Source organism: Zophobas morio, unplaced genomic scaffold, assembly GCF_036711695.1.
Source record: "Zophobas morio isolate AGI-343-1 ecotype UQ-CSIRO unplaced genomic scaffold, CSIRO_AGI_Zmor_V1 ptg000023l, whole genome shotgun sequence".
Classification (NCBI taxonomy): Eukaryota; Metazoa; Arthropoda; class Insecta; order Coleoptera; family Tenebrionidae; genus Zophobas; species Zophobas morio.
The window spans coordinates 11,759,008-11,782,099 of NW_026972128.1; the positions used below are offsets into that span (position 1 = coordinate 11,759,008).

General features: G+C 33.2%; 3 protein-coding genes across 3 annotated transcripts; all 3 read left to right on the forward strand.

Annotated features, from left to right (window-relative positions):
• The first annotated feature begins 1,008 nt into the window (after positions 1 to 1,008).
• Positions 1,009 to 2,479, forward strand: LOC135134142 (pancreatic triacylglycerol lipase-like). The gene is made up of 4 exons (XM_064062760.1): positions 1,009 to 1,106; positions 1,164 to 1,535; positions 1,590 to 1,964; positions 2,024 to 2,479. The coding sequence occupies exons 1-4, from the start codon at positions 1,052 to 1,054 to the stop codon at positions 2,281 to 2,283; spliced, it is 1,062 nt and encodes a 353-aa protein (XP_063918830.1). The 5' UTR covers positions 1,009 to 1,051; the 3' UTR covers positions 2,284 to 2,479.
• Positions 2,480 to 5,977: 3,498 nt separating this feature from the next.
• Positions 5,978 to 7,922, forward strand: LOC135134102 (phospholipase A1-like). The gene is made up of 5 exons (XM_064062709.1): positions 5,978 to 6,007; positions 6,067 to 6,290; positions 6,347 to 6,718; positions 6,775 to 7,149; positions 7,201 to 7,922. Exons 2-5 carry the CDS (start codon positions 6,236 to 6,238, stop codon positions 7,470 to 7,472), a joined length of 1,074 nt encoding a protein of 357 aa, XP_063918779.1. The 5' UTR covers positions 5,978 to 6,007; positions 6,067 to 6,235; the 3' UTR covers positions 7,473 to 7,922.
• A 2,975-nt stretch (positions 7,923 to 10,897) lies between these two features.
• LOC135134416 (pancreatic lipase-related protein 3-like) lies at positions 10,898 to 12,787 on the forward strand. The gene is made up of 4 exons (XM_064063097.1): positions 10,898 to 10,993; positions 11,184 to 11,552; positions 11,840 to 12,196; positions 12,498 to 12,787. The coding sequence occupies exons 1-4, from the start codon at positions 10,933 to 10,935 to the stop codon at positions 12,716 to 12,718; spliced, it is 1,008 nt and encodes a 335-aa protein (XP_063919167.1). The 5' UTR covers positions 10,898 to 10,932; the 3' UTR covers positions 12,719 to 12,787.
• The last annotated feature ends 10,305 nt before the right edge of the window (positions 12,788 to 23,092 follow it).

The following is a 23,092-nucleotide window of genomic DNA, read 5'->3' on the forward strand; positions in this document are numbered from 1 at the left end:
CAGTAAAAGTAAATTTTGCTTGGATATAAGTTTTAAATCTTATATTTTATTTTATTGCTTTTATCATGTAGAATTATAAATAAATTAATCTTACCTTTATCATTAAGACTCTTCACCCAAAGTTTCTAAAAAATAAACCTGATTATTTTTTTCTCCAAAGAGATTCCATGCTTTCACAACTCGTAAAATAGGAAAATCCTAGTTTACCATCAAGTTTAAATTTTAATGACTTTGCGAGGACCGAAAACGTGAAGAACGATAATCAAAATTTGCTGTTCGTCTTTTTCGAAAAGTAAGTGACGCCATTTGAAAACAAAATTTAACAAATTTAACAGAAATGTCCGTGCTTGTTTGCTTGTCCATAATACTCGACTCTCATTTTTAACTTCAGGATGGAACTGCATTAAAAGTAACACTTATAAGACGTGATTAATCATATTCCACAGTTTTTTTAAGTTTCAGGAGTAGAATAGAACTTATGAAAAGCTATAAAAAGAATTAAAATAAAACCTATGTAAAATTGATGTCTTAACATATAAACGGATTTTCAGAAAATTTGGTAGTAGTACTAACATTTTTAACAATTATTTATATTTAAAGCAAATGATTTAAAAAAACACAAAAGTCTGTCATCTGACTTAATGAACACGTAGAATCATTTAGTTATTTAATTTTTAAAAATGAAAATTATTGAAAATATGACGGGCTGATTACAAAGCATTCAACTTATGGGTTTTTATTCTTATATTTTTTCATCCTGCCTGGCAATTACTACGAAAGTAAAAAAAGGATAATTGTAATAATAATAATGATTTTTTTTTAGCAAAGTTAAGAGTATCTAATTGCGTTTGACATAAATAATAATTAATCAATAATAATTTTACTGCATTTTAGATTTGTCAGCATCAGCTTGATTTTGGTATCTAATTGACTGTAATTCATCTTCTGTATTTTTAGTAAATAACGATTAGTTGAGCAACTTGACCTTCTGAACTTTACTTTACGGGTGCATATATTCAAAATATCATTCTTGTAAGAAATTTGGAGAAAAATGCAGGAACAAATTTTAGTGCTGCTATTTTTGATTTCAACTGTCTGTTTCTCAGGTAAGTTAAAAAATTATAAATAATCAGTTTCATTTAACATTATTGCCATTACTTAAGAAATAAAGTCGGAAATCGAAGACCGTTTCAAAGAAGATTTTTACAACATCTACAAACATGTCGCTATCGATGAAAAGGAAGTTGCCAATGAACACGTTACCCCGGATAAGATAAAATATGTTTTATTTACTAATAAGAATCCAGAAAAATCTATAGAAGTAGATTCTTCTGATCCAAAAGAACTAAATAATCCCAACGTTCCCATTATTTTCATTATTCACGGCTGGATTGAAAATCGCGAAAAAGAGTGGTACAAAGACCTGAAAAATGCATTTTTAAATAGGAAACCTGAATCCTACGTTATTGAAGTAGATTGGTCAGAACCAGCTCATCAATTGTACTCTGTTTCGTCTTGGAATACCAAGGATGTTGGTAATATTAGAAAATTAGATACATAGTAGAAACATACACATTTCATTATTTTAGGAGCAACAATTGGAAAATTTGTTGTTGGTTTACACAAAAAATATTCTGTACCCCTAAAGAACTTCTTAATAGTCGGTCATTCATTAGGTGGTCAGGTTTCTGGTTTCATCGGTAAAAAAGTCAAAGAACTAACTAACGAACAACTACCGCGCATAATCGCATTGGATCCGGCCGGTCCTGCATTTACTAATCGACCAGAAGACGAAAGACTGAATAAAAACGACGCAAAAGTAGTCCATGTCATTCACACTAATGGTGGTACTTTTGGTTTTAAAGCATCTTGTGGCACTATCGACTTTTTCCCAAATGGTGGCAGTTTACAACCGGGTTGCGCTACAATTGATTTAATGGACATCAAGAGCGTCGCGGAGCCTGGTTAGAAATGAAACATTTTTGTCTATCTATTGGTTTTTAAATAAACAATTTAATTTCAGTGGCGTGCAATCATCAGAGAAGTTGGAAATACTTTATCGAAGCAGTTTTAAATCCTACGAGTTTTATGGGTGTCAAATGTGGTGGATGGTTGCAGTATAAAACCAATTTCTGCGACAAGAAAGAAGTAGCTATGGGAGATTTAGAAACTACTGAAACAGGAGATTTTTATTTGGAAACAAACAAGGATAAACCTTTTGGAAAAAAAAGCGGAGTAGATGATAATCCTTATGTGTTACCTGTTCCGACAAAAATATTTTAATCTGTAAACATGTATCGTATTTACAAGGGCGTAATATTAATGTAAGCATTTTTGTTGGGGTTTTATATTATGTTTTGGGGCTTTATTAGTAGATATCATATTGTAGCGCTTTTAACAAGTTCAAAATTGGTTTAGTTTAGTTTAGTTTAGTTTAATCTTCTTTAACATCGTTTATATTACCTAATAAATATCTAAATGCATAAGAATGTGTTTTAGTGTTAATTTGATACAACCTACTCTTGGAGTTGTCTTTAATATTCGAAGATATTTCAAAAGTAGTCTCAAGGTATGGCTATATAAGTGGGTTTATTCGTCCGTAGACGTCGAAATTTACCTAAGGACGTTCTGTTGTACCTACCATTTTTTCAAAATCGCCCATTGAAATATGACAATTTTTAGAAATTTAATTTTAATTTGAAGCTATATCCTCTTGCATGATTGTTTTGGTTTCGGCGGCTTGTTATTTTAAACACAGGTAGACATTTCAGAGAAAACAAATTTACAGTACCCCTATACATTATAACATAGATAATCCGAATTAATTGGGGAAAAACTGTGTTTGGATTAATGATTTATTCGGATCAGCGAATTTTCCAAAAATTTGAAAGGAAATTGAATAACAACTTTATTCATAGCTAAAAACAAGCTTTAAAATAAACCATAATTTTATTAAACAAAAATAAAGTTTTCTTAAGCAACAATAGATAATAAATACATTAGAAAAAAATATTACTATGTGACCATAAACACGCTATATTTTTGGAATCAGCACGTCAAGATATACAACCCTGAATTTTTTGAGAATTTTTAGACGGTTTTTTCAAAAATAAAATTTTCTACTACGCATATAATATAATGAATAAAAAAATCATCACAATTGAGACAGGGTGGGTGGGCGGGGCTTATATTTTGCCTTTTTTTTTAATATGTATAGTCATCTTTTCACAACAAGAAATTAAAAACATGTTTAAAATGGTAAATTTGTACAGGAAAATATGGATTTTGCAATTACGCTCCGCCCCTCGGCTTACGACGAATAAAAAAAATCATCAGAATTGAGACAGGGCGGGCGGGCGGGGCTTATATTTTACCTTTTTTTTCTTAATATACATCGCCATGTTTCATGTTGTGGAAAGAAGTCTACACATATTGAAAGAAAAAGGCAAAGTGTAAGCTCGCCCACCCGCCCTGTCTCAATTGTGATGATTTTTTTTATTTGCCCTGAACCAGGGGGGCGAAGCTGAACTGCAAAATACTGATTTCTTTATAAGAAATTAAAAACATGTTTTTAAGTATCGTGTTGTTCAAAGAATACTATGTATATTAAGAAAAAAAGGCAAAATATAAACCCCGCCCACCCACCCTATCTCAATTGTGATGATTTTTTTATTCTTAGAAACTTAAACCACATTTCAATTGGTAAATTTTTGTAGGGAAATATGGATTTTGCAATTAGTCTCCGCCCCTCGGCTTACGACGAACAAAAAAACTCATCAGAATTGAGACTGGGCGGGCGGGCGGGGCTTATATTTTGCCTTTTTTTTTCTTAATATACACAGCCATCTTTTCGCAAGAAACTTAAAACATGGTTAAAATGGTACATTTTTGCAAAGAAACGTGGATATTGCTATATTTAATTTTCGTCACATTATTGGTGGGGATGATGAGACAAATTTTGGTTAGCGTTTCTATCCAAGCGAAAAATTCACCCTAGATTACGAATTTGTAATCCTATTTGTCATCTCTCGTAAATTGCAGAACAGAATAAAATAAAATTTTCAAAAATTTTCAAAAAATAATAAAATTAGGTGTATTTAAAAATTACCCTAAATTCATCGTATGAAGTTCTTTTAGGACACCTCTTTAAATCTTTAATAAACTGAAAGAGTTCGATTTTAATTTTCAAAAAAAAGGTAAATGTGCTATTTGGGCGGAAAAATATCTGTCTGTAAACACTTTTCCACGGTTACGAATTTGAAATGTTTTATGCGACACTTCTTTAAATAATCGAAAAAATGAGATTTCGATTTACAAAAATTTTCCAAAAAACGATGAAGTCGGAAAAAGATAATATTTTATAGAAAACTGATGCTAGATTAGAGATTACCAATCTCCAGTATTATTGGCTTCTTCAAATAATCAATAAAATTAAAAAGCAAAGCAAAATGTAGCCCCGTCCACCCGCCCTTTCTCAATTGTGATAATTTTTTTTATTCGTCGTGAGCCGAGGGGGCGGAGCTTAAATGCAAAATCCTTATTTCTCTACAGGAAATTAAAAACATGTTTTTAAGTATCGTGTTGTTCAAAGAATATTAGATATATTAAGAAAAAAATAAAGCCAAAAATTAGGCCCCACCCATACCCGCCCCGATCTCAATTCTCAATTGTGATGAATTTTTCATTCGTTGTCAGATCAAGGGGTGGGGCTTAATTACAAGATCCACATTTGTCTACAAGAATTTACCATTTTAAACATACTTTAAGGTCCTTGTTCTATCTCAATGTAGTGAGTTTTTTTGTTGTTGTCGAGAGCCAAAGGAGCGGAATTTAATTGCAAAATCCTTATTATTTCCCTACAAGAAGTTACCATGTAAGACATGTTTTGAGTATCGTATTATTCAAGAAATACTATGTAATTAAGAAAAAATTAAAAACAAAGATTAAGCCCCACCTAGCCCTGATCTCATAGTAATGAAGTCTTCATTTGTTGGCAGACCTCGGGGCGGAGCCTAATTGCAAAATTCATATTTTCTAACGAAAAACTTACCATTTTAAACGTGTTTTACATTTCTAAGAATAAAAAAATCATCACAATTGAGATAGGCCTCATTTTTTGATAATTCCAAACGTTCTTCTAAAAGCGCCCACTGAAATATCGCGATTTTTAAAAATTTCAAAAAATTCGAATCGTTGCAAATGGATTTCGACCCATTTTCAACGATTTTTGAAATTTAACTAAACACATTTTCTTGTAAATTTCGGGCCGCAGAAGTCACTCCCGGTTTCCTTTTTTTGATAATTACAACCGTTTTTCCAGAAATGCCCTGTAAAATATCGTAATTTTATTAAAAATTTCAAAAAATTCGAATTTCACACCTAATTTTTCGAAAATATTACTCCATAACCCTAAACACGTTATATTTCTGGAATCAGCACGTCAATATCCATAATCTTGAATTTTTTCATAATTTTTAGACGACTCTTTCAAAAATGAAATTTTCCTCATTTCTTCGATAACTCCAACCGTTTTTCCAGAATCGCCCATTGAAATATGTCTATTGTTTATCTTAAAACTTAAGAACATCTAGGAGAAGAGAAACTACTAATTAATAAGTACGTTCACAAACATCAAAATAAGAATTCAGGACAAAACCACAAAAAATGTTTATCTGGGAATTATTGAAAAAATTGCTGGTGGGCAAATATTTTTCGGTGGTAATGTAGATACATACTTAATTGCCATTATAATATTGTTGAATTAAATTGGTTTAATGCCGTAGGACGGTAAATAATTATACACTAGTTTTTAGGAAACTATAAAAACTGGCGTCTGCTATAAGAAAATTGTTTTATCGCCAAGAAGTAGCATTCGTTTGTAGGTATCAGGTGTATATCTTTAAACAAAGTAAGTGATTTAAATTCTTGTAATGTTATATTAAATCTAAGATGATGTTTATTTATACAACAGTAGTAGTTTTGCTTTAACCGTGACTTTTAAAACAGCGTAATATCTCATTCTTTCACGCTGTCAATAATAATTTCATTAACTCAAATCCATTTCAGATTTATCTGGGTTTAGTTTCATCCTAATATCCACCTAATTTACTCTAATTAATTTTCTATACCATTAACAAATAACGACTAGTTGTTGAGCAACTTGTCGACCTTCCGAACTATCTTTTATTGGGTGCTTAAATTGAAATCGGCATTCTTGTGAGAAATTTCGAAGAAAATGCAGGAACCAATTTTCGTGCTGTTATTCTTGCTTTCAATTGTTTGTTTTTCAGGTAAGTCAGAAAATACAGATAATCAGTTTCATTTAACATTACTATAACCATTTCAGAAGTAAAATCAGAAATCGAAGATCGTTTAAAAGAGGATCTTTTTAACATCCACAAACACATCGCTATTGAAGCAAAGGAAATTAAAAATGACCACGTCACCCCGAATAAAATAAAATATTTTTTATTTACCACCAAGAACGGCGGCAATTTTACAGAAATAGATCCTTCTAATCCAAAAGAACTAAACAATCCTACCGCACCCATTATTTTTATTATCCACGGTTGGACTGAAACCCGTGAGAAAGAGTGGTATGAAGACCTGAAAAATGCATTTTTAATTAGGAATAATGAATCTTACGTGATTCAAGTAGATTGGTCAGAGCCAGCTGATCAGCTGTATACTATTTCGTCTTGGAATACCAAGGATGTTGGTAATGTAAAAAAAATGGTACCTAGGTAACAAAAATGTACACATTGTATATTTTAGGATCCATAATTGGGGAATTCATTGTTGGTTTACATAAAAATTATTCACTCCCGCTTAAGAACTTCCTAATCGTTGGTCATTCGTTAGGTGGTCAAGTTTCGGGTTTCATCGGTAAAAAAGTTAAAGAACTAACTAATAACAAACTGCCGCGTTTAATCGCACTGGATCCTGCCGGTCCTTGGTTTACTACTCGACCAGAAGAGGAAAGGCTTAACAAAGATGACGCAGATGTAGTCCATGTTATCCATACTGATGGTGGTACTTTTGGTTTTAAAGATTCTTGTGGCACTGTCGACTTTTTCCCAAACGGTGGAAATTCACAACCGGGTTGCGCTAGAATCGATTTACTGGACATAACGAGTGTTGCGGAACCGAGTTAGAGATGAAATATATTTTTGATTTTTTAAATAAACAATTCTATTTCAGTATGGTGCGACCATCACAGAAGTTGGCAATACTTTATTGAGGCAGTTTTGAATCCTAAGGAATTTTTGGGCAGCAAATGTGGTGGATGGGCCCAATTTAAAACCAATATCTGCGATAAGGCGGAGGTGGCTATGGGAGATTTAGAAACTACTGAAACAGGAGATTTTTATTTAGAAACAAACAAGGATAAACCTTATGGAAGAAAAATTGGTGGTTTTGGATTACGTAATGTAAGTGATGTGTTGTCGTCTGTTCCATCAAAACTGTTTTAATTTATTCTCACAAACATATGTACAACGGCGTAATATTAATGTTAGAATTTTTGGTGTAGGTGTTTTGTGTTATGTTTTAGGACTTGATTACTGTAATTGTGTTGTAGTTCGTTTTAGTCTTTTTAACATGGTTTATATTGCTCGATAAATAACTAAATGTGTTACCAATAGGTTAAAATTAATATTTTTATAAGATTGCTTACTTGCTGTTACATAAAATTAAGCAGGTATATACATATTTCAGTATTAATTTAATACATACAAGATAGTACTAGAACAGTCTTCAACTTTAGAAGAAAAAAATAATGCAGGTTAATATAGTTTAAACGATTTTTAATTATCAACGTTTGAGTGAAGTCCACGCGGTTTTAGATTGGCCACCAAAATTAGTCAAAAGTAGATGTGTGAGGAGTTAGTACTTTTATAACGTGTGGAAAATTACTTTTTTGTATTCGTTCCAGCTTTTTCAATAAAATACAATAATTTAAATTGTTTGTTTTACTTACTGTACTGGTATAACGCTCTTCTAAAATTGCTATTATAAAAAAATTTTGAATGTTGGCTAAGAACCGGTCGCCTTCTTGGAAAAATTTATAAATAGAAATTCTAACAATTAAATTTCTCGGTAAATATACCGAATGTTATATATTGCGCAGTCGCTTACTTTGTTTTTTACAAATATACATACATAAAATACATGTAAAATAGTACGTGTCTAGTTTAATGGAAAATTTTCTTAACGTTTCACCTTGATTTTAATTATAACGTGTTTTTTGTCCTGACATGTATCAAATTCTAATTAAACGAGAATTTTTCCGCTTAGTTTACATATTTGGACATGTATTAGATTGGTTAGCAATAGGAGTAATTATTGTTAAAAAATAGTGATATCTACAGGGTTTTGTCATATTGCGGTTCTTGTAAACAACACATATGACGTTTGATCTGCGTAAGAAATGTTCTTTTTGTAACAAAACTCAAAACTGACTTATAGGAAGAGTATGTTTGCTAGTCAACAAGAAAACATTGCAACAGAAATTATCCTTGTACCTTCACAAGAAAGTGTCTAATTAAGAGCCACTTAATTGATATGCGTAGTAGTAGTAAATCCAAACTTGTTTCTTGAAAAGGTTCGTTAAACGTTGTTTTAAAACTATTCTGTCAAATGTATTTTCTGTAGCACCTTTTTGCATGGATACTCTGACCGAATAAGAGGTCCGTTCACTAACCGTAGGGGTTACGGGGTTGTAATAGTTTGCTTAAAGCTTTAGTTGCTTTAATTAGGAGAATAGAAACAGCATTTAGTATGAATCAAAATTTTTACATAAAAACGAAAAATTATACATTGAAAAGGGTTTAGTTCGTAGACTGATTTTCATAGAACCTAAAATACTGTCCAGTAATACAAAATAACGAAATTTCTAGGTATAATTTTGTAAAATGTGCTATCAATGTGCTGGTGTCACAAACAGGATCGAAAATTATGTAGAATAAATTTACTGACAGTAAATTTACTAAATTTTTATTAAAAGTCCGATTCAGAAATTTTGAGAATTAAATAATTTTATTTATGACTTAGGTATCTAATTAAAGCGAGACAGATTAACCCCTGAGAAAAAATTTTACCGCAGGTCTATCAGAGATTATATGTTACCTACCAAGTAATTACAAAATTTTGTACCACAATTCGGTCATGGATTAAAAGTGTACCATAGTGCGGACAGGGCGGTGTAAAAATGGTTGCATACTGTTGAGTACCAAGAATCGGGGTTGCATTTCTTCCGACCTCAGGTAGCAGTTTCCACTTCAGTATCCATGTTAACATTCATCAATATACTCTATACAGTTTGTTACTCATCCAACAAAATCATCCTGAACTATAACACTCAGCTCATACTAAGCATAAAAATAGACGCTAAGTTGCTATTAAAGCAGTCATCGAAACTTATTTTTTTAACCTGCATTTACTGCAGGTAATTATAATATGTTAAGATAACATTTTAACAAAAGACGTCAGCAAATGTTTACTGCCTTGAAACATAAGCCAATAAATATATGTGAAAAAAAAAATAGATTTCAAATGTTTCGTTTTTAACTTTGTTTATTGGAAAAAGAATATACAGTGGACGCCGCTTAATGTGATCACTTTGGGACTCAGACAAATTGATCACACTAACCGACTGATAATAATAAGCGAACTCCACCATCAAAGACAGTAGAACTCGAAACAAAACAAAATCATGAACAAGACAGTGTTTATTATGCTGACAGATGAAGGTACATAAACATTAGAATTTATTTTAAATTTTGGTTACCATTCTGAGAAAGGAACCCTTGATTTCCTTTGGTTGTTGTAGAAATTTGTTAAGTAAGGGCTGGGAATTTTTTTTTCTCTGATAAACTAAGATTTCGTCGTTTCGACGTGCTAATTTTTACATAAATACTACTCAAATTTAAAACAGAAAGAATTCGTTCGTTCAAAAGTCGAAAACACACTGATTACTTAAGCCTGTTTTTGACCACTGATTGTGGTTGTATAAAGTAAGTGGTATAAGCGAATATACCTTTTGAGAGCAATGAATGTTCATTAAAACACAATACCTACTAGTTTCAGTCGTCTCGCTTCTCCAAAAAAGCAATTCCCGTTTGTATAAGAATTGCGAGATTGATCACAATAAGCGAAATATTGATCACAATAAACGGAAAAACTGTAATACATAGGTATTGCGTGGGTCCGTCCCAAGCCATTTTGATCACACTAAGCGGTTGATAACATTAACCGTGATCATATTAAGCGGCGTCTACTGTATTTTAACGGAATTAATTTTCTGTTGCTTTTTAGTGTAATAACAAAAAAATTACAGTTACACAACAAAATTTTATAATAAGTGGCCTTAAACTGACCTTAAACAAGGTTGTTATTGCAACTTACCGTTACAACTTTTGGAAAACAGTTATTAATATCGTGTGATTTTTTCAATGTCTGCTCTAGTTGGCCAAGACATAGAATAGTTTTTATTAATGAAGTGAGTAAATGATCTCCTCTGAACAATTGTAAAATATGGTGAAGAGTTTCGCCAGCGTTTTTTTTACAATGATAAGCTAGAGTTTAATGTTTTGAGCAACTCATTTTGAATCGCTACTTTCTGATTTTTGTCCTTCAGTCAACTTGTTTTTGATATAAACTGTTTAGATTCTTTTATTTTGAATTCAGTGGGAGTGCAACTTAAACACAATTTTTTCTGTTGGTTTAAATAATTTATATTTATTTATGCAAAATACTTAAAATATCTAACGACTATTTTTATCACAACTTTTATTTATGGATGCATAAACGTTTTCATTTGTTAAACAAATTAATTTTTGGAAGCACATAAAAACTGTGACTTTTGGCAAAAATAGAACAAACGTATCCGTGCCAAGGAAGAATATTTTGAAAATAATATAATATTAACAAAACATGCTAGCAAAAATTTTTCGAATATTACTTTTTATAAGTGTCTTAAAAATACAAAGTATAAGTGAGTATAAGTGATATTTTACTGTTAAACTCAAACCAACCTAACTTTTTTTTTCATTTTCAAAATTGAAGAACGTTCGTACGCTTAGTTGTTAACATCGATCAGTATTAGTGCTTCGTACAATATTCTGAATGATACTGCTTATTTTTTTAAATAAAAAATATATTATCTAAATTCTACTTGGTTTCAGTCTTAATATCGGATTTTTGGGATCGTGACGATATTAAGGAAGATTTATCTGCTATTTACTCCGGTGGGCCTCTCAGTCAAAGAGACGAAAAAAATATATCAGTTACAGAGGAACAAATAAAACTGTATTTATTCACTGAAGAAACTTCCAAAAATTATTCCACAACCAATTTTTCTTATCCTATTGATAAATGTAAAAGAATCGCTGTTATAGTACACGGATGGGGTGAAGATGTTAACGTACAATGGTATCAAGACTTAAAAAATGCATTTTTAAAAATGTATCCTAATTATTGTATTCTCGAAGTTGATTGGTCGTTTCTTTCGAAAAGCGGCTATCTTACAGCCACATATGGCATTAAAAATGTTGGTGAGTTAGTATTTACTGAGTAAAAAATATTCAAGTACATGTTTCGAAAAAATAATTTCAACTAGATTTGTAAGTAGTATTGTTAACACACATTTTACAGGGGCACATCAACATAACAATTTCAATCTAAAAACGTGTTAAAATCAGTACATAACCTTCGTTGCAAACTTTAAAAACAAGGTTAACCCAAAATCTTTTTTTTTGTGATAACACGGTCAATAATTTGGCCTAATGTATAATCATACTGCATACGTTTTCAGAAAAAAAAACTGATTAATTTTTTTTAGGAACAATTTTTGGAGGCTTCGTCTTAAATTTGTGTAAAAAATATTCCGTTCAAATGTCGAAGTTTTTATTTGTTGGCCATTCATTGGGAGCACAAATTTGCAGTTACATAAGCGAAGAGGTTAAGAAATTAGATCAGTTATCTAGAATTATAGCTCTCGATCCTGCTGGTGTTTTATTTAATACTAGACCAGCTAATGAAAGATTAAGTGAAGACGATGCTGAGTATGTAGAGGTTATCCATACGAGTGGAGGCACTGCTGGATTTTTGGAACCTTGCGGTAGAATTGATTTTTTTCCAAATGGTGGAAGCATTCAACCTGGATGCGTAGCTGATTCACTAAATCCAGCTAAAATAGGTAAAAATAGATTTATTTTATGTTAAAAAAACTGTTCCGTTAGTGAAACAGTCTAAACTGGTATGTAGTTTATTACTAAATGGTGTTTTTGCGGTACATACATACAGAGGTTCTCTATAAGGAAAATGCACAATTGTCAAAAAACGATAGTAATTTGTTTAAAAATTGATATCAAGTAATTAATTTAAATCTTTGCACAATAAGAATAATCCTAACTAAATATGTAAGCAATAATAAAAAAGAACACATCAGTTTCAAATTGTGGTGGTATATTATTTTATTTAAATTAACTTTTTTTTAGTTGCATGTTATCATGCAAGAAGTTATGAAATTTTTATTGAAGCCGTTCTTAACCCCAAAGAATTTAGAGCAAGAAAATGCGATAATTATTTTAAATATAAACATATGTTTTTACCATTCGTTTCATGTGGTAAGGAATATGTAGATATTGGAGATTTAAAAACCAAGGAAAGTGGGAATTTTTATCTTGACACTAATAGTAAGCCGCCGTATTCTAAATAGATTAGAAGAGGTGCAAAAATGAGGCAGTTCCATCTTTATCAACAATCACAGTGATGTTAAGAATTGATTACCAACTTAGATAAATGATGTATATGTTTTAAATAAAAGTGAAGATTAAGCTTCTTAGTTTTTTTTTTAATTTAGATTTCTTCATAATATACTCAAATTCATTTTATTTAGTCCGTACAAATTTTATGGCAGAAAAACTTGAGTCCAAGATTTCAAAAATACAATCTCAGTTTTTTAAAGAAACATTTGAATAAATCTAAGTTGATATAAACTTAGAACTTTCATTACTCTGAAGAAGAATCAATTCTGCATGTATATTAAAACGCATTCTTTGACAAGCATTTAGTTATTAATTTTTTGCAAGAATACACATTTTAACACATAGTATAATGCAACATTGTCATGACGTTACACTGGTCAACAAATTTTAATTTCAAATTTCGTTTTGAAATGAAAGTTAATAATGTGTTAAACAAGCCATGCATAGCTTTTAAAGCAGATCGTAAAATTTTGTTTTATTTTTTTACTTAGAATTTTTGTCGATAACCCACTTGAATAAATTTGAAAATAGTTGTGGGTTAATAAATCACTTGTACAGAAGTATAGTCTCTCAAATACTACAAGGTTATATGGCTGCTGTAAAATTAGCGTATCGTGAAGACGAAACTGGAGCAGTTAACAACGCAAACCCACAGTTGTAAATCTTTGCGACTCCGCGAGTCATCCATTCCAGAGACGGTTGAGAAGATTGAGCATGTTTTCAAAACATGAACAGACAAATTATATTTGGTTTAATGTACCAAAAATGTTTAAGTGGATTACCCAGCAGTAGATATTGATGGGGCAAAATATTAGTACAAATCCTTGAGCTGTGCTTGAGCCGGTAACCAGCCGTACAAAAGCAATTATAACATCCCATTACTATTTATATAGGATTCACTTAACAGAAGTTTTAGATGACATTATTTATCAAATCAGTTTTCATCATGTCCTCCCAGAAATTTGATCGGAAATTCTAAATTCACGATAGGGTACTCGTTACGTTTTAACTGGGTTATGCTGTGCCATGTTTATATTGTTACGAAATAAACTCATACGCCACCCCCCTACGACGCCTATAGGACGTCGAGAGCTTTCTACTATGCACAGAAATGATCTCATGAACTCATCGTCGATGACGGCGGCCGAGCGGCGTTCGCTAAATGTTGAAATTAATTATTTTATACATCTAGTGGTTAGTATGTTTGTAGGTGAGTGAGAGGACCAGATAGAAATGAGTAATAAAAATGGCGGTGTAGTCTTGATATTTATTGAAGGTATTGAAAGCAAAGTCTGTAAGGGTCCGTCATTTTAATATTAGTATGTGAATTGCCAGGGATGTTTCTTTAGTTACAAGGCGCCTTTTTTGTTCAATAAAGAAACCCAAAGAAAACTTAACATTGTCTGACTTGAAATACAAAGAAAGCTTAACAGGTTATTGGCCCAGAGACGCTGGACAAGTCAGACAAGCAATAAAAGTCAGTTAAATCAGTTCAGCCTCTGTTATTGTTGTCAAGTCTTGAGTGTCAGAAACGTTGTCGAACTCAGCAGAGTGTAGTCCAGTAGAAAACAACCAAGTCGCCTTCAGTCGAGACCTGCCCAACGAAACCATCATTTGTCAACAGCATAACGTAAAAATGTCATTGCAAAATGGACACAACAAAGTCGAATATTGAAATGTTGTCAGAAGATCAAAATGGTGAAGTAGATTATGAAGCCTGGCGTTTTAAAATTATTTTAATTTTAAAGTCGGAGAAATGTTTTGATTATGTAATTGGTGCAGAGCCAAAACCATCTGGTGATCCAAACCAAAAAGAAGTAAAAGAGTGGTTAGATAAAGACGTAGAGGCTCAGACAATTATTGGTTTAAATGGTAGTAAGAAAATCGCGAAACACATCATGTGTCGTAAAACGTCGCAACAAATGTTCGAAAAGTTAGAGAATTTGTATGGCAAAAAGTCAGATTATGAAATTGAAGGTCTGCAGCGAAAATTTTTCGGCTTTCTGTTTGACAGCACAAAATCAGCTGTTGAAAACTGCTATGATATACAACAACTAGCTCAAGATCTCAGTGCACATGATGGAAACGACTATGAACAGTGGGCAATGACTCGAATGCTCACCATATTGCCACAACGTCTCTACCATTTTCGCACATCATGAGACAATGTCACTGGAAATCAGAGAACCATTTCAAACCTGATTGAGAAGTTGAGATTAGAAGAGGACAGAATTAAAGCAGCTGAAGGATCAAGTGAACCTACAAGCAACAACGCACTCGTGATGCAGCACAAGAAGAGAAGCCAACAAAAGACAATCAAAAACAAAACAAGCAAGGTGGAAGTGCTGCCAGCATTTGTTTCAAATGTGGACAGAAGGAACATATAAAAAAGTACTGCAGAAACAAACCTTGTGGAAAGTATTTGGTCTACTGTAAAGACAAATTGGATAATGAGAGGTCGGAAAGGAATGAGAGAAGATTCGGAGGTCGTTCGAACAAACTTTATGTAGCCGTCGGTTTGTCGAGTACTGAGCCCCCAAAACAACAACGAGTAGAAGATGTCAATGCTAACTGGTCTCAAGACAGTGGAGCCACACAACATATGACTTCCAACAAAAGCTGGTTTGTGAATTTGAGACAACTGAAGCAACCTGTAACAGTCATTATGGGAGACTCAAATCAACTCAAGACCTCAGCGGTTGGAAACATAGAACTTGAAGCCTACAGTGGTAACAACTGGAGACTAGTCATTCTGGAAGACGTACTCTATGTACCAGGTTTGAACTTTAACTTGATTTCACTCAGTCAAGTGATGGACAGAGGACACATTGAGACGTGCAACAAAGATGTATCAAATATCAAGTCAAGTGACAACCAGACTGTTCTTACCATGGCTCAACGAGAAGAAAATTTGTATAGAGTGATGCTCCGACTACCCAGTATGAACACCAGCCTAATTGCAACTTCAATTGTCACCTGGCATGAGAGACTTGCACATCAGAACCTGAAATACGTCAAGGACATCCTAGACAGGAATAACATCAAGTACATAGACGACTGGAACAATCGAGTCTGTGAAGGATGCATTTATGGGAAACAACATCGAATTTCACATCCCAAAAATGAGAAGGTAGCAGCTCAATTATTGGATCTAGTTCATGTAGATCTCGGGGAAATCGATCGGAGGAGCGAAGTATTTCCTGATCTTTAAAGATGATTATTCGCACTTTCGAACTGTTTACTATCTGAAGTCGAAAGATGAAGCTCCAGACAAGCTGAAGATATTTCTGACACAAGTTGAAAATCAATTTGGAAGGAAGGTGAAAGAACCGAGGTCGGATCATGGAACTGAAATAAAGAACAAAACCACATGTCAACTTTTGGAGGAGCGAGGAATCAGGCATACGTTCTCAAACGTTCACACACCACAACAGAATGGCAGAGTTGAAAGGGAAATGCGAACCGTGGTGGAATCTGCGAGGTCGGTCATACATGCGCGAAATTTGAAAGAACATCTATGGACAGAAGCTATCAACTATGTCGTGTTCACCTTGAATCAGACTGGCACCAGCTCAGTCAACGCCAAGAGTCCAGTAGACTTATGGTTCGGTCGTCGTATTGATATCAACAAACTGAGGAGTTTCGGATGTGACTGCTACGTTCTGAAAACTGATCATAGAAGGAAGAAACTCGACAAAAAGTCTAGGAAGGGAATCTTTGTTGGATATGACACCGAGTCATCAAGCTATCGAATATACATACCTGGAGAAAGAGAAGTCATTTGCTCTGATAATGTGATTTTTGATGAAGAGAAAACGAGATACCGAGACATTATAGGAAGTGTGCCAATAATATCTGAAAAGACTGATCTAGGTCATGAAGATGAAGAATGCGAGTCTGATACAAGTCTGAAGGATGAAGATCAAGAACAAGAAAATCTTGAAGGCGAAATTACTGAAGATGAAGATGAAGAGACAGCACCTCAGACAAGGCGAGGACTTCGTGATCGATCAGCGATAACAATGCCACACCGACTGAAAGATTATGTATTCGACGGTCTCACACCGAACAGAAGTGCAAATGTAGCTTTGATAGGAGAAATCCAGGATATCACTGTCAATGGGGCACTGAAGGATGATAGATGGAAACGTGCGATGCAAGAAGAACTTAATTCTTTGACACAAATGAAAACTTGGAGACTTGTGAAATGCCCTGAAGGAGTTCAGCCGTTGACATGCAGATGGGTGTTACGTGAGAAGATTGAAAGCACGTTTGGTAGCACGCGGTTTTGAACATGAAGAAGGGATTGATTATATGGAAACGTTCAGTCCAGTAGCTCGCCATACTTCAGTTCGTCTTATGCTGAATCATGCAGCTACCCAGAAGATGAAACTTGTTTCCTTTGATGTCAAGACAACTTTCCTATATGGTAACCTGGAGGAGGAAATTTACATGCATCAACCGGAAGGATTTGAAGATGGCACCAACTATGTCTGCAAATTACAGAAAGGATTATATGGACTAAAACAGGCTCCGAGGAACTGGCACGATATGATTTCAAAATTTCTTGAGAAGAAAATAGGATTAATGAACACCGATGATGATCCGTGTTTGTATTATAATAAGGATAAGACTATCCTAATAACTTTGTTCGTCGACGACGGACTTATCGCTGGCTATGATGAAAAGAAAATCTACAAGATACTCGACATCATCAACTCAAAATTCGAAATCACATACAGCCGTCAAGTTCAAAACAAGGTCTCATACCTCGAAATGGAAATTCACATTGACAAAGAAAGCATCTTTGTAGGTCAACCAAAATATACAGAGAAGATCATTCGACGCTTTAAATTCGATACGTGCAATGCAAAGTCAACTCCCATTGAGAAAGGCATGGTAACAGGAGAAGAGGACAAGATGAACGATCAACCCATATCGCCATCTATCCCATACAGAGAAGCGATTGGAAGCCTGTTGTACCTGGCCATAATTTCTCGACCGGATATCAGTTTTGCTGTTAACTTTCTAAGTTGCTTTAACGGAAAGGCAATGATGAGTCACTGGCGAATGGTAAAAAGGAATTTTCAATATCTCAAAGGAACACCAAATCATGGTGTCTTCTTTGACGGAAGCGACACACTCGTTGCTTACTCGGATTCCGACTATGGTGGAGATCCTGAGACTAAACATTCAACTACGGGAGTACTTGTGATGAGAGGAGGACCAATCGTTTGGTACACACAGAAACAACGTTTAGTAGCAACATCCACTGCTGAAGCAGAGTACCGAGCAGTCGTATCTGCAATTGACGATATTTGTTGGATCAAAAGAATTTGTCTGGAACTTGAAATTGAAAAGGATGATAAACCCATCGAATTACTTATCGATAATAAAATCAAGCCGCAATTCATATGATGTACAACGCTCATGAAGGTAAAACTATAAAAGGAAAGAAGCATATAGAAATCCCACGAGGTTCATTCAAGAACATGTTGACAAGATCGTCACATTCAAACATGTTGATAGTGGTAACCAACTTGCTGATATATTTACAAAATCTCTCCCAAGAAAATTGTTTGAATCACTTTGTTCTAAAATAATTAAGGAGGAGTGTTGAAATTAATTATTTTATACATCTAGTGGTTAGTATGTTTGTAGGTGAGTGAGAGGACCAGATAGAAATGAGTAATAAAAATGACGGTGTAGTCTTAATATTTATTGAAGGTATTGAAAGCAAAGTCTGTGAGGGTCCGTCATTTTAATATTAGTATGTGAATTGTCAGGGACGTTTCTTTAGTTACAAGGCGCCTTTTTTGTTCAATAAAGAAACCCAAAGAAAACTTGAAATACAAAGAAAGCTTAACACTAAAGAAAAGCCTGGAAGCGGAAGTTGCCATGGGTATTCTAGAAAGACCTCGATCGCACAACATTTAGAAGTTTATGTATGGGTTTAAATAGAGGCCACCTTCGGTAACGAGTCTCAACCAACAAGTGAGGTCGAGGAATTATTCTGTACATACAAATAAATTGTTGAGTTTAACCCTTGGGTTGGCTACCGATATTTGGAGATGACTTCACTAATTTCTAATCGTCTTAAGGGCTTTTACCAGCGGGATAACCGCCCACTGCAAGAAACGATGGGACTCGAAAAATTTGAATATAAACTTCTTTATAGCACAGTCGTGATGGACACATTTACAGTGGGGCTAAACAATAAACCATCCTAAGCGCATTACCCACAGTGAAGTTACCTCCAAATATCGGTAGCCAAACTATAACAATATCATATACATATTAAAGTTAAAATTTTTATGGTCAAAGAGTATTACAGAAACCACTACATCATGGTGTCTTAAAGATTTGTAACAAGGAAAGTTATAATATTTTGTACTTGTCTGAATGCTGCGCATTACAATGTAATTTAAAAATGAGCTATCTTTTCCAACAAAATGAACACATGGAGAGAATGTGGAAAGTTATGCACCACAGTTTACACTTCCGCTCGCTTTGCCTACCATAGATGTTCACGCTCACATATTCCTTTTTTTCGCAATCGGTTTTTTAGTACGCATATTTAATTTTCGTAATCTGTCATACTATTACATCTTCTACAAGCAGAAATGCAGTGTAAAGATATATGAAATATATGAGGCACAGCTAGATTTCTTGGACTGTGTTTCAGGAAAGAAAGAACTTCTGTTTAACATTTAGACCAATTTTTTGACAGCAACACTTGAGACGAGTACACCAAAAAACTGTTGAGGAAGGATTTTTGGGCATAGCAGACCAAAACCTAAAAAGTGATGTATAGGTTGCCCACATAAATAATGGTTTTAACTTTTCCAAACTCCTCGTTTGCGAAGAAATAGCGTCTTCACTAATATCTCTTAATATAAACAATTCAATCGGTTGTTGTTTTGATTTGATTCTCCCTTTAAAAGAAAAATGAATGATACTGATAAAATGAAACTATTATTTTTGGGAATCATTTATTCAACGTATATTAGATACACATATGTGTCTATGATAATATGTACAGTAAAGTAAATAAAATTACAGCTATAAATTATTTTTATTCCATTTTGACAATTTAAACTGACTTTATTAACTCCATAGTAACCTTCATAAGGAGTTCATGATTCACTAGTGAAATCAAAGCGTTTGAATTCACTAGTAGAATCAAAGCGTTCAGTGAATTAAAAAATTTCAATTAAGAACAGATTTTTATTTCTTCTCCAAAAATATTAACATTGAATTAGTCTTTGTCATTGTAGTGTGAAATATAAAAGTTACAATTATTCAAATTATTAAAATTTATATCAAATTTCCGATGAATGGGCAAAATAATGTCTTGATGATTAGTTTCTTGTTGTGACACGGAATTTGACGCAGAGGAGCCTGCTACGGGATTCAAGGCAGATCTATTATCAATTATTGTTGATGATCGCTCAATGATTTTTCTCGAAATTTCGATTTTATTATTCAGAGAATCCTCTATGTATCCTTCCACAACACTATTCGAACGCCAGCCACCGTGTCTCTTTACAACTGTTAAATCTGCCCCAGAGTCTGCTAGTAGAGTTGCACTCGAACGCCTAAAACTATGACCGGTGTATTCTTGTGGATTTTGGAGGCCTAGAAATTGGGCAATTTTTTTGGGAATTGTTGAAAAAGTGTTCACTCCAACTGGTTGTACCGTGTATTTTTTGTTCTTGTAATTAATGAACAACCGTTTGTGTGAAATCTTTTCAGGCCGTAATATTCTGTACTTCCGAAAAACGTCAATAGCAGGAACAGAGTTACTTCCATTGATGATGGTAAATGTTCTGGGTTTATGAGTCTTCGTGTCTGGAATTTGGACTACAAGTACGCTACCCCTGTCTTCAACATCATCGACTGACATGGCCACCAATTCACCCATTCTACATCCTCCAAAAACTCCCACGACAAAAATTACTTTTTGCAGTAAATATTCATCATCAGAAGCATTATCTAAAAACCTTTCCATTTCTTCGAGCGTGAACACTTTGGATTTCTTTGGTCTGTGCCTCTGTGCCCTACAGACTGTTGTTTTAAGAAAGCTGACACTTGATGAAATCTATAATAATGAATATTTTAAACCTTATATTAATCATTGCGATGTCACAAACCTGCTTATATCAATATTTTCCTTCACAGATAACATCTTCTTCAGTTGGGAATAATATGACCATAGTGATGAAGATTTAGCATTTTTTGACCGTTCCGAAATATAAGCCAAAATTATTCTTTCATCTACTCCTTTTGCATGCTTTCGTTTCCTCCATTCACAAAAATTCGTATACTCTTTTTCATATGAATGCTTGGATTTTGCTGGCACCACCTTATTGATAGCTTCCAAAGCTTCGTCTAGGACTGCTGAGGGTACAAACACTTCGTTTTCGTCTTTATCTTCCAAAATTCCAGACATTTTTGTCTAGGAAAACACAAATGCCGCCAGTGTCACAAATTTAGAAAAATGTAAACAACTGGTTGTTAAGCTGGTTGTCACGAAAATTAGTTTCGCAGTTTACACGATTTCTCGATTCGAATTTTTATTTATTGAAATTTTATTAATAAAATTCGTCAAAATGGAATAAAAACATATATACACCGCGTGAATCAAACATATTTATTCACTCGAAGAAATGATCTCACCCGCACTGCGTGCTCGTGATATCAACATCTTCTCGTGAATAAACGTATGTTTGATTCACTTGGTGTATAATATTTATGAAATTTAAATGTATGGCATATAGAAACAAACCAAAAATAAATACTATTCAGTTTTGTTTTGGCCCATTGTTTACTTTATATTTGAAACAAAATATAATAGTAATTAAAATAAGTGTATGTATAGTAAGTAATACCTATTAGGTGTAATCGTTTTGCGCTTATTATTATTTTTTTTTTGGTATCGTTGCAATGATGAACGTTATAAAATAGTAACTTTAACTTCAAATAAAAAATGTATAGGCTTAATAGCATCTATACCTTGAACTTCTGTATTTAAGTATATAACATTTACAGAAGATAATATAAATGGAAATACTATAATATATATACATATAATAAATAATCAATAATCTGGATAATAAAAATGAAGAAAGTAAAAAAAAATAATATCAATAACATTTATAAACGGAGATAATTCAACTATTTCGTACCTACTTATTTCCAAGAAAAAACTTAAAATTGTGTCTATAAATCTTTTTCAGTATGTATATTTCGGAGTTGCTCATTTCAAATTCACCGCGAGTCAATAATTTCTGGCATACCAGTTAAATAAAATTTTTCTAAATCATTTGCCATATGTTTATACCAGAGGTCCTCATCTCTTTCATCAAACAATATTCTAAATCTACATCAGTGTAAAGTGTAGATAATAAAATAGCACCATTAGTTATATGCAGTTGACCCTGCACCTGATACATATAGTGTGTTTCGAAATAATTGTATTATCTGCATTTATTGTAGAATAATTAATCAGTTGTTTTTTGCTTTTGTGCTTACCAAAAAAAAATTTTTCTATGAAGAATGCGCAATGTCCCTAAATATATATCTGTCTACCACTTACCTATTCACTATTCTAAAAAATATTAAATTAACCTAAATACTGCATTAACTAAAAATTAATCACAAATATTTGCCTATTATCCGACAGTTCATAAAAGTCACACAAAAATACACGAAATAATATGGATAAGGATAACACAATCAAGGAGGTATGTAACTTTACACTGACAAATCACAAATAATGAAATCGTGAAGCCTTTCCATCCATGTATACAGAATTCTCTCCCCCTAATACCATAATATTTTCTAGAATTTTTCTTTACATTTTAGATTTAAATTGGCATTATATTGTAAAACTTTTATTCTTACCTGAAAACCCAACGGAGTAATGATGCTAGTAACTAATACAATGACTTCAGAGAATGCCTGATAATTCTATAATCACTTCTGCGAAAGCTCAGGTAAACACCAAATTTATTATTGTTAGAATATTTCGCAGGGGTATATTTATCTAATTAGGCAATAATAATGTTGAATAATGTATAATCAAAGAAAAAGAAATTGGAAATAAACAAGTGCGTAACGTGATAAAGAAAGTTAAACAGCAAAATATTAACTTATAATAAAAATTGTGTTTAAATTTTGCGAAGGAGAGGCGAATGTAAGTCTACCAGCTACTGCTATTGTAAAAGGGATAAATATAATCCCTTGCCCAGCTCTCCGCCCTGACCAGCAGGCTTTTACTGAGAGATTTGCATCGGGGTCGGTAATTTTCTACAAGTTGCATA

Bases quoted from the DNA above. Each gene is read 5' to 3' on its own strand.
- LOC135134142 (XM_064062760.1), top strand. From the start codon at position 1,052: ATGCAGGAACAAATTTTAGTGCTGCTATTTTTGATTTCAACTGTCTGT. The intron at 1,107-1,163 runs GTAAGTTAAAAA...CCATTACTTAAG, and splicing joins TTCAACTGTCTGTTTCTCAG to AAATAAAGTCGGAAATCGAA. The intron at 1,536-1,589 runs GTAATATTAGAA...TCATTATTTTAG, and splicing joins TTGGAATACCAAGGATGTTG to GAGCAACAATTGGAAAATTT.
- LOC135134416 (XM_064063097.1), top strand. From the start codon at position 10,933: ATGCTAGCAAAAATTTTTCGAATATTACTTTTTATAAGTGTCTTAAAA. The intron at 10,994-11,183 runs GTGAGTATAAGT...ACTTGGTTTCAG, and splicing joins CTTAAAAATACAAAGTATAA to TCTTAATATCGGATTTTTGG. The intron at 12,197-12,497 runs GTAAAAATAGAT...ACTTTTTTTTAG, and splicing joins ACTAAATCCAGCTAAAATAG to TTGCATGTTATCATGCAAGA.
- LOC135134102 (XM_064062709.1), top strand. From the start codon at position 6,236: ATGCAGGAACCAATTTTCGTGCTGTTATTCTTGCTTTCAATTGTTTGT. The intron at 6,291-6,346 runs GTAAGTCAGAAA...TAACCATTTCAG, and splicing joins TTCAATTGTTTGTTTTTCAG to AAGTAAAATCAGAAATCGAA. The intron at 7,150-7,200 runs GTTAGAGATGAA...ATTCTATTTCAG, and splicing joins AACGAGTGTTGCGGAACCGA to TATGGTGCGACCATCACAGA.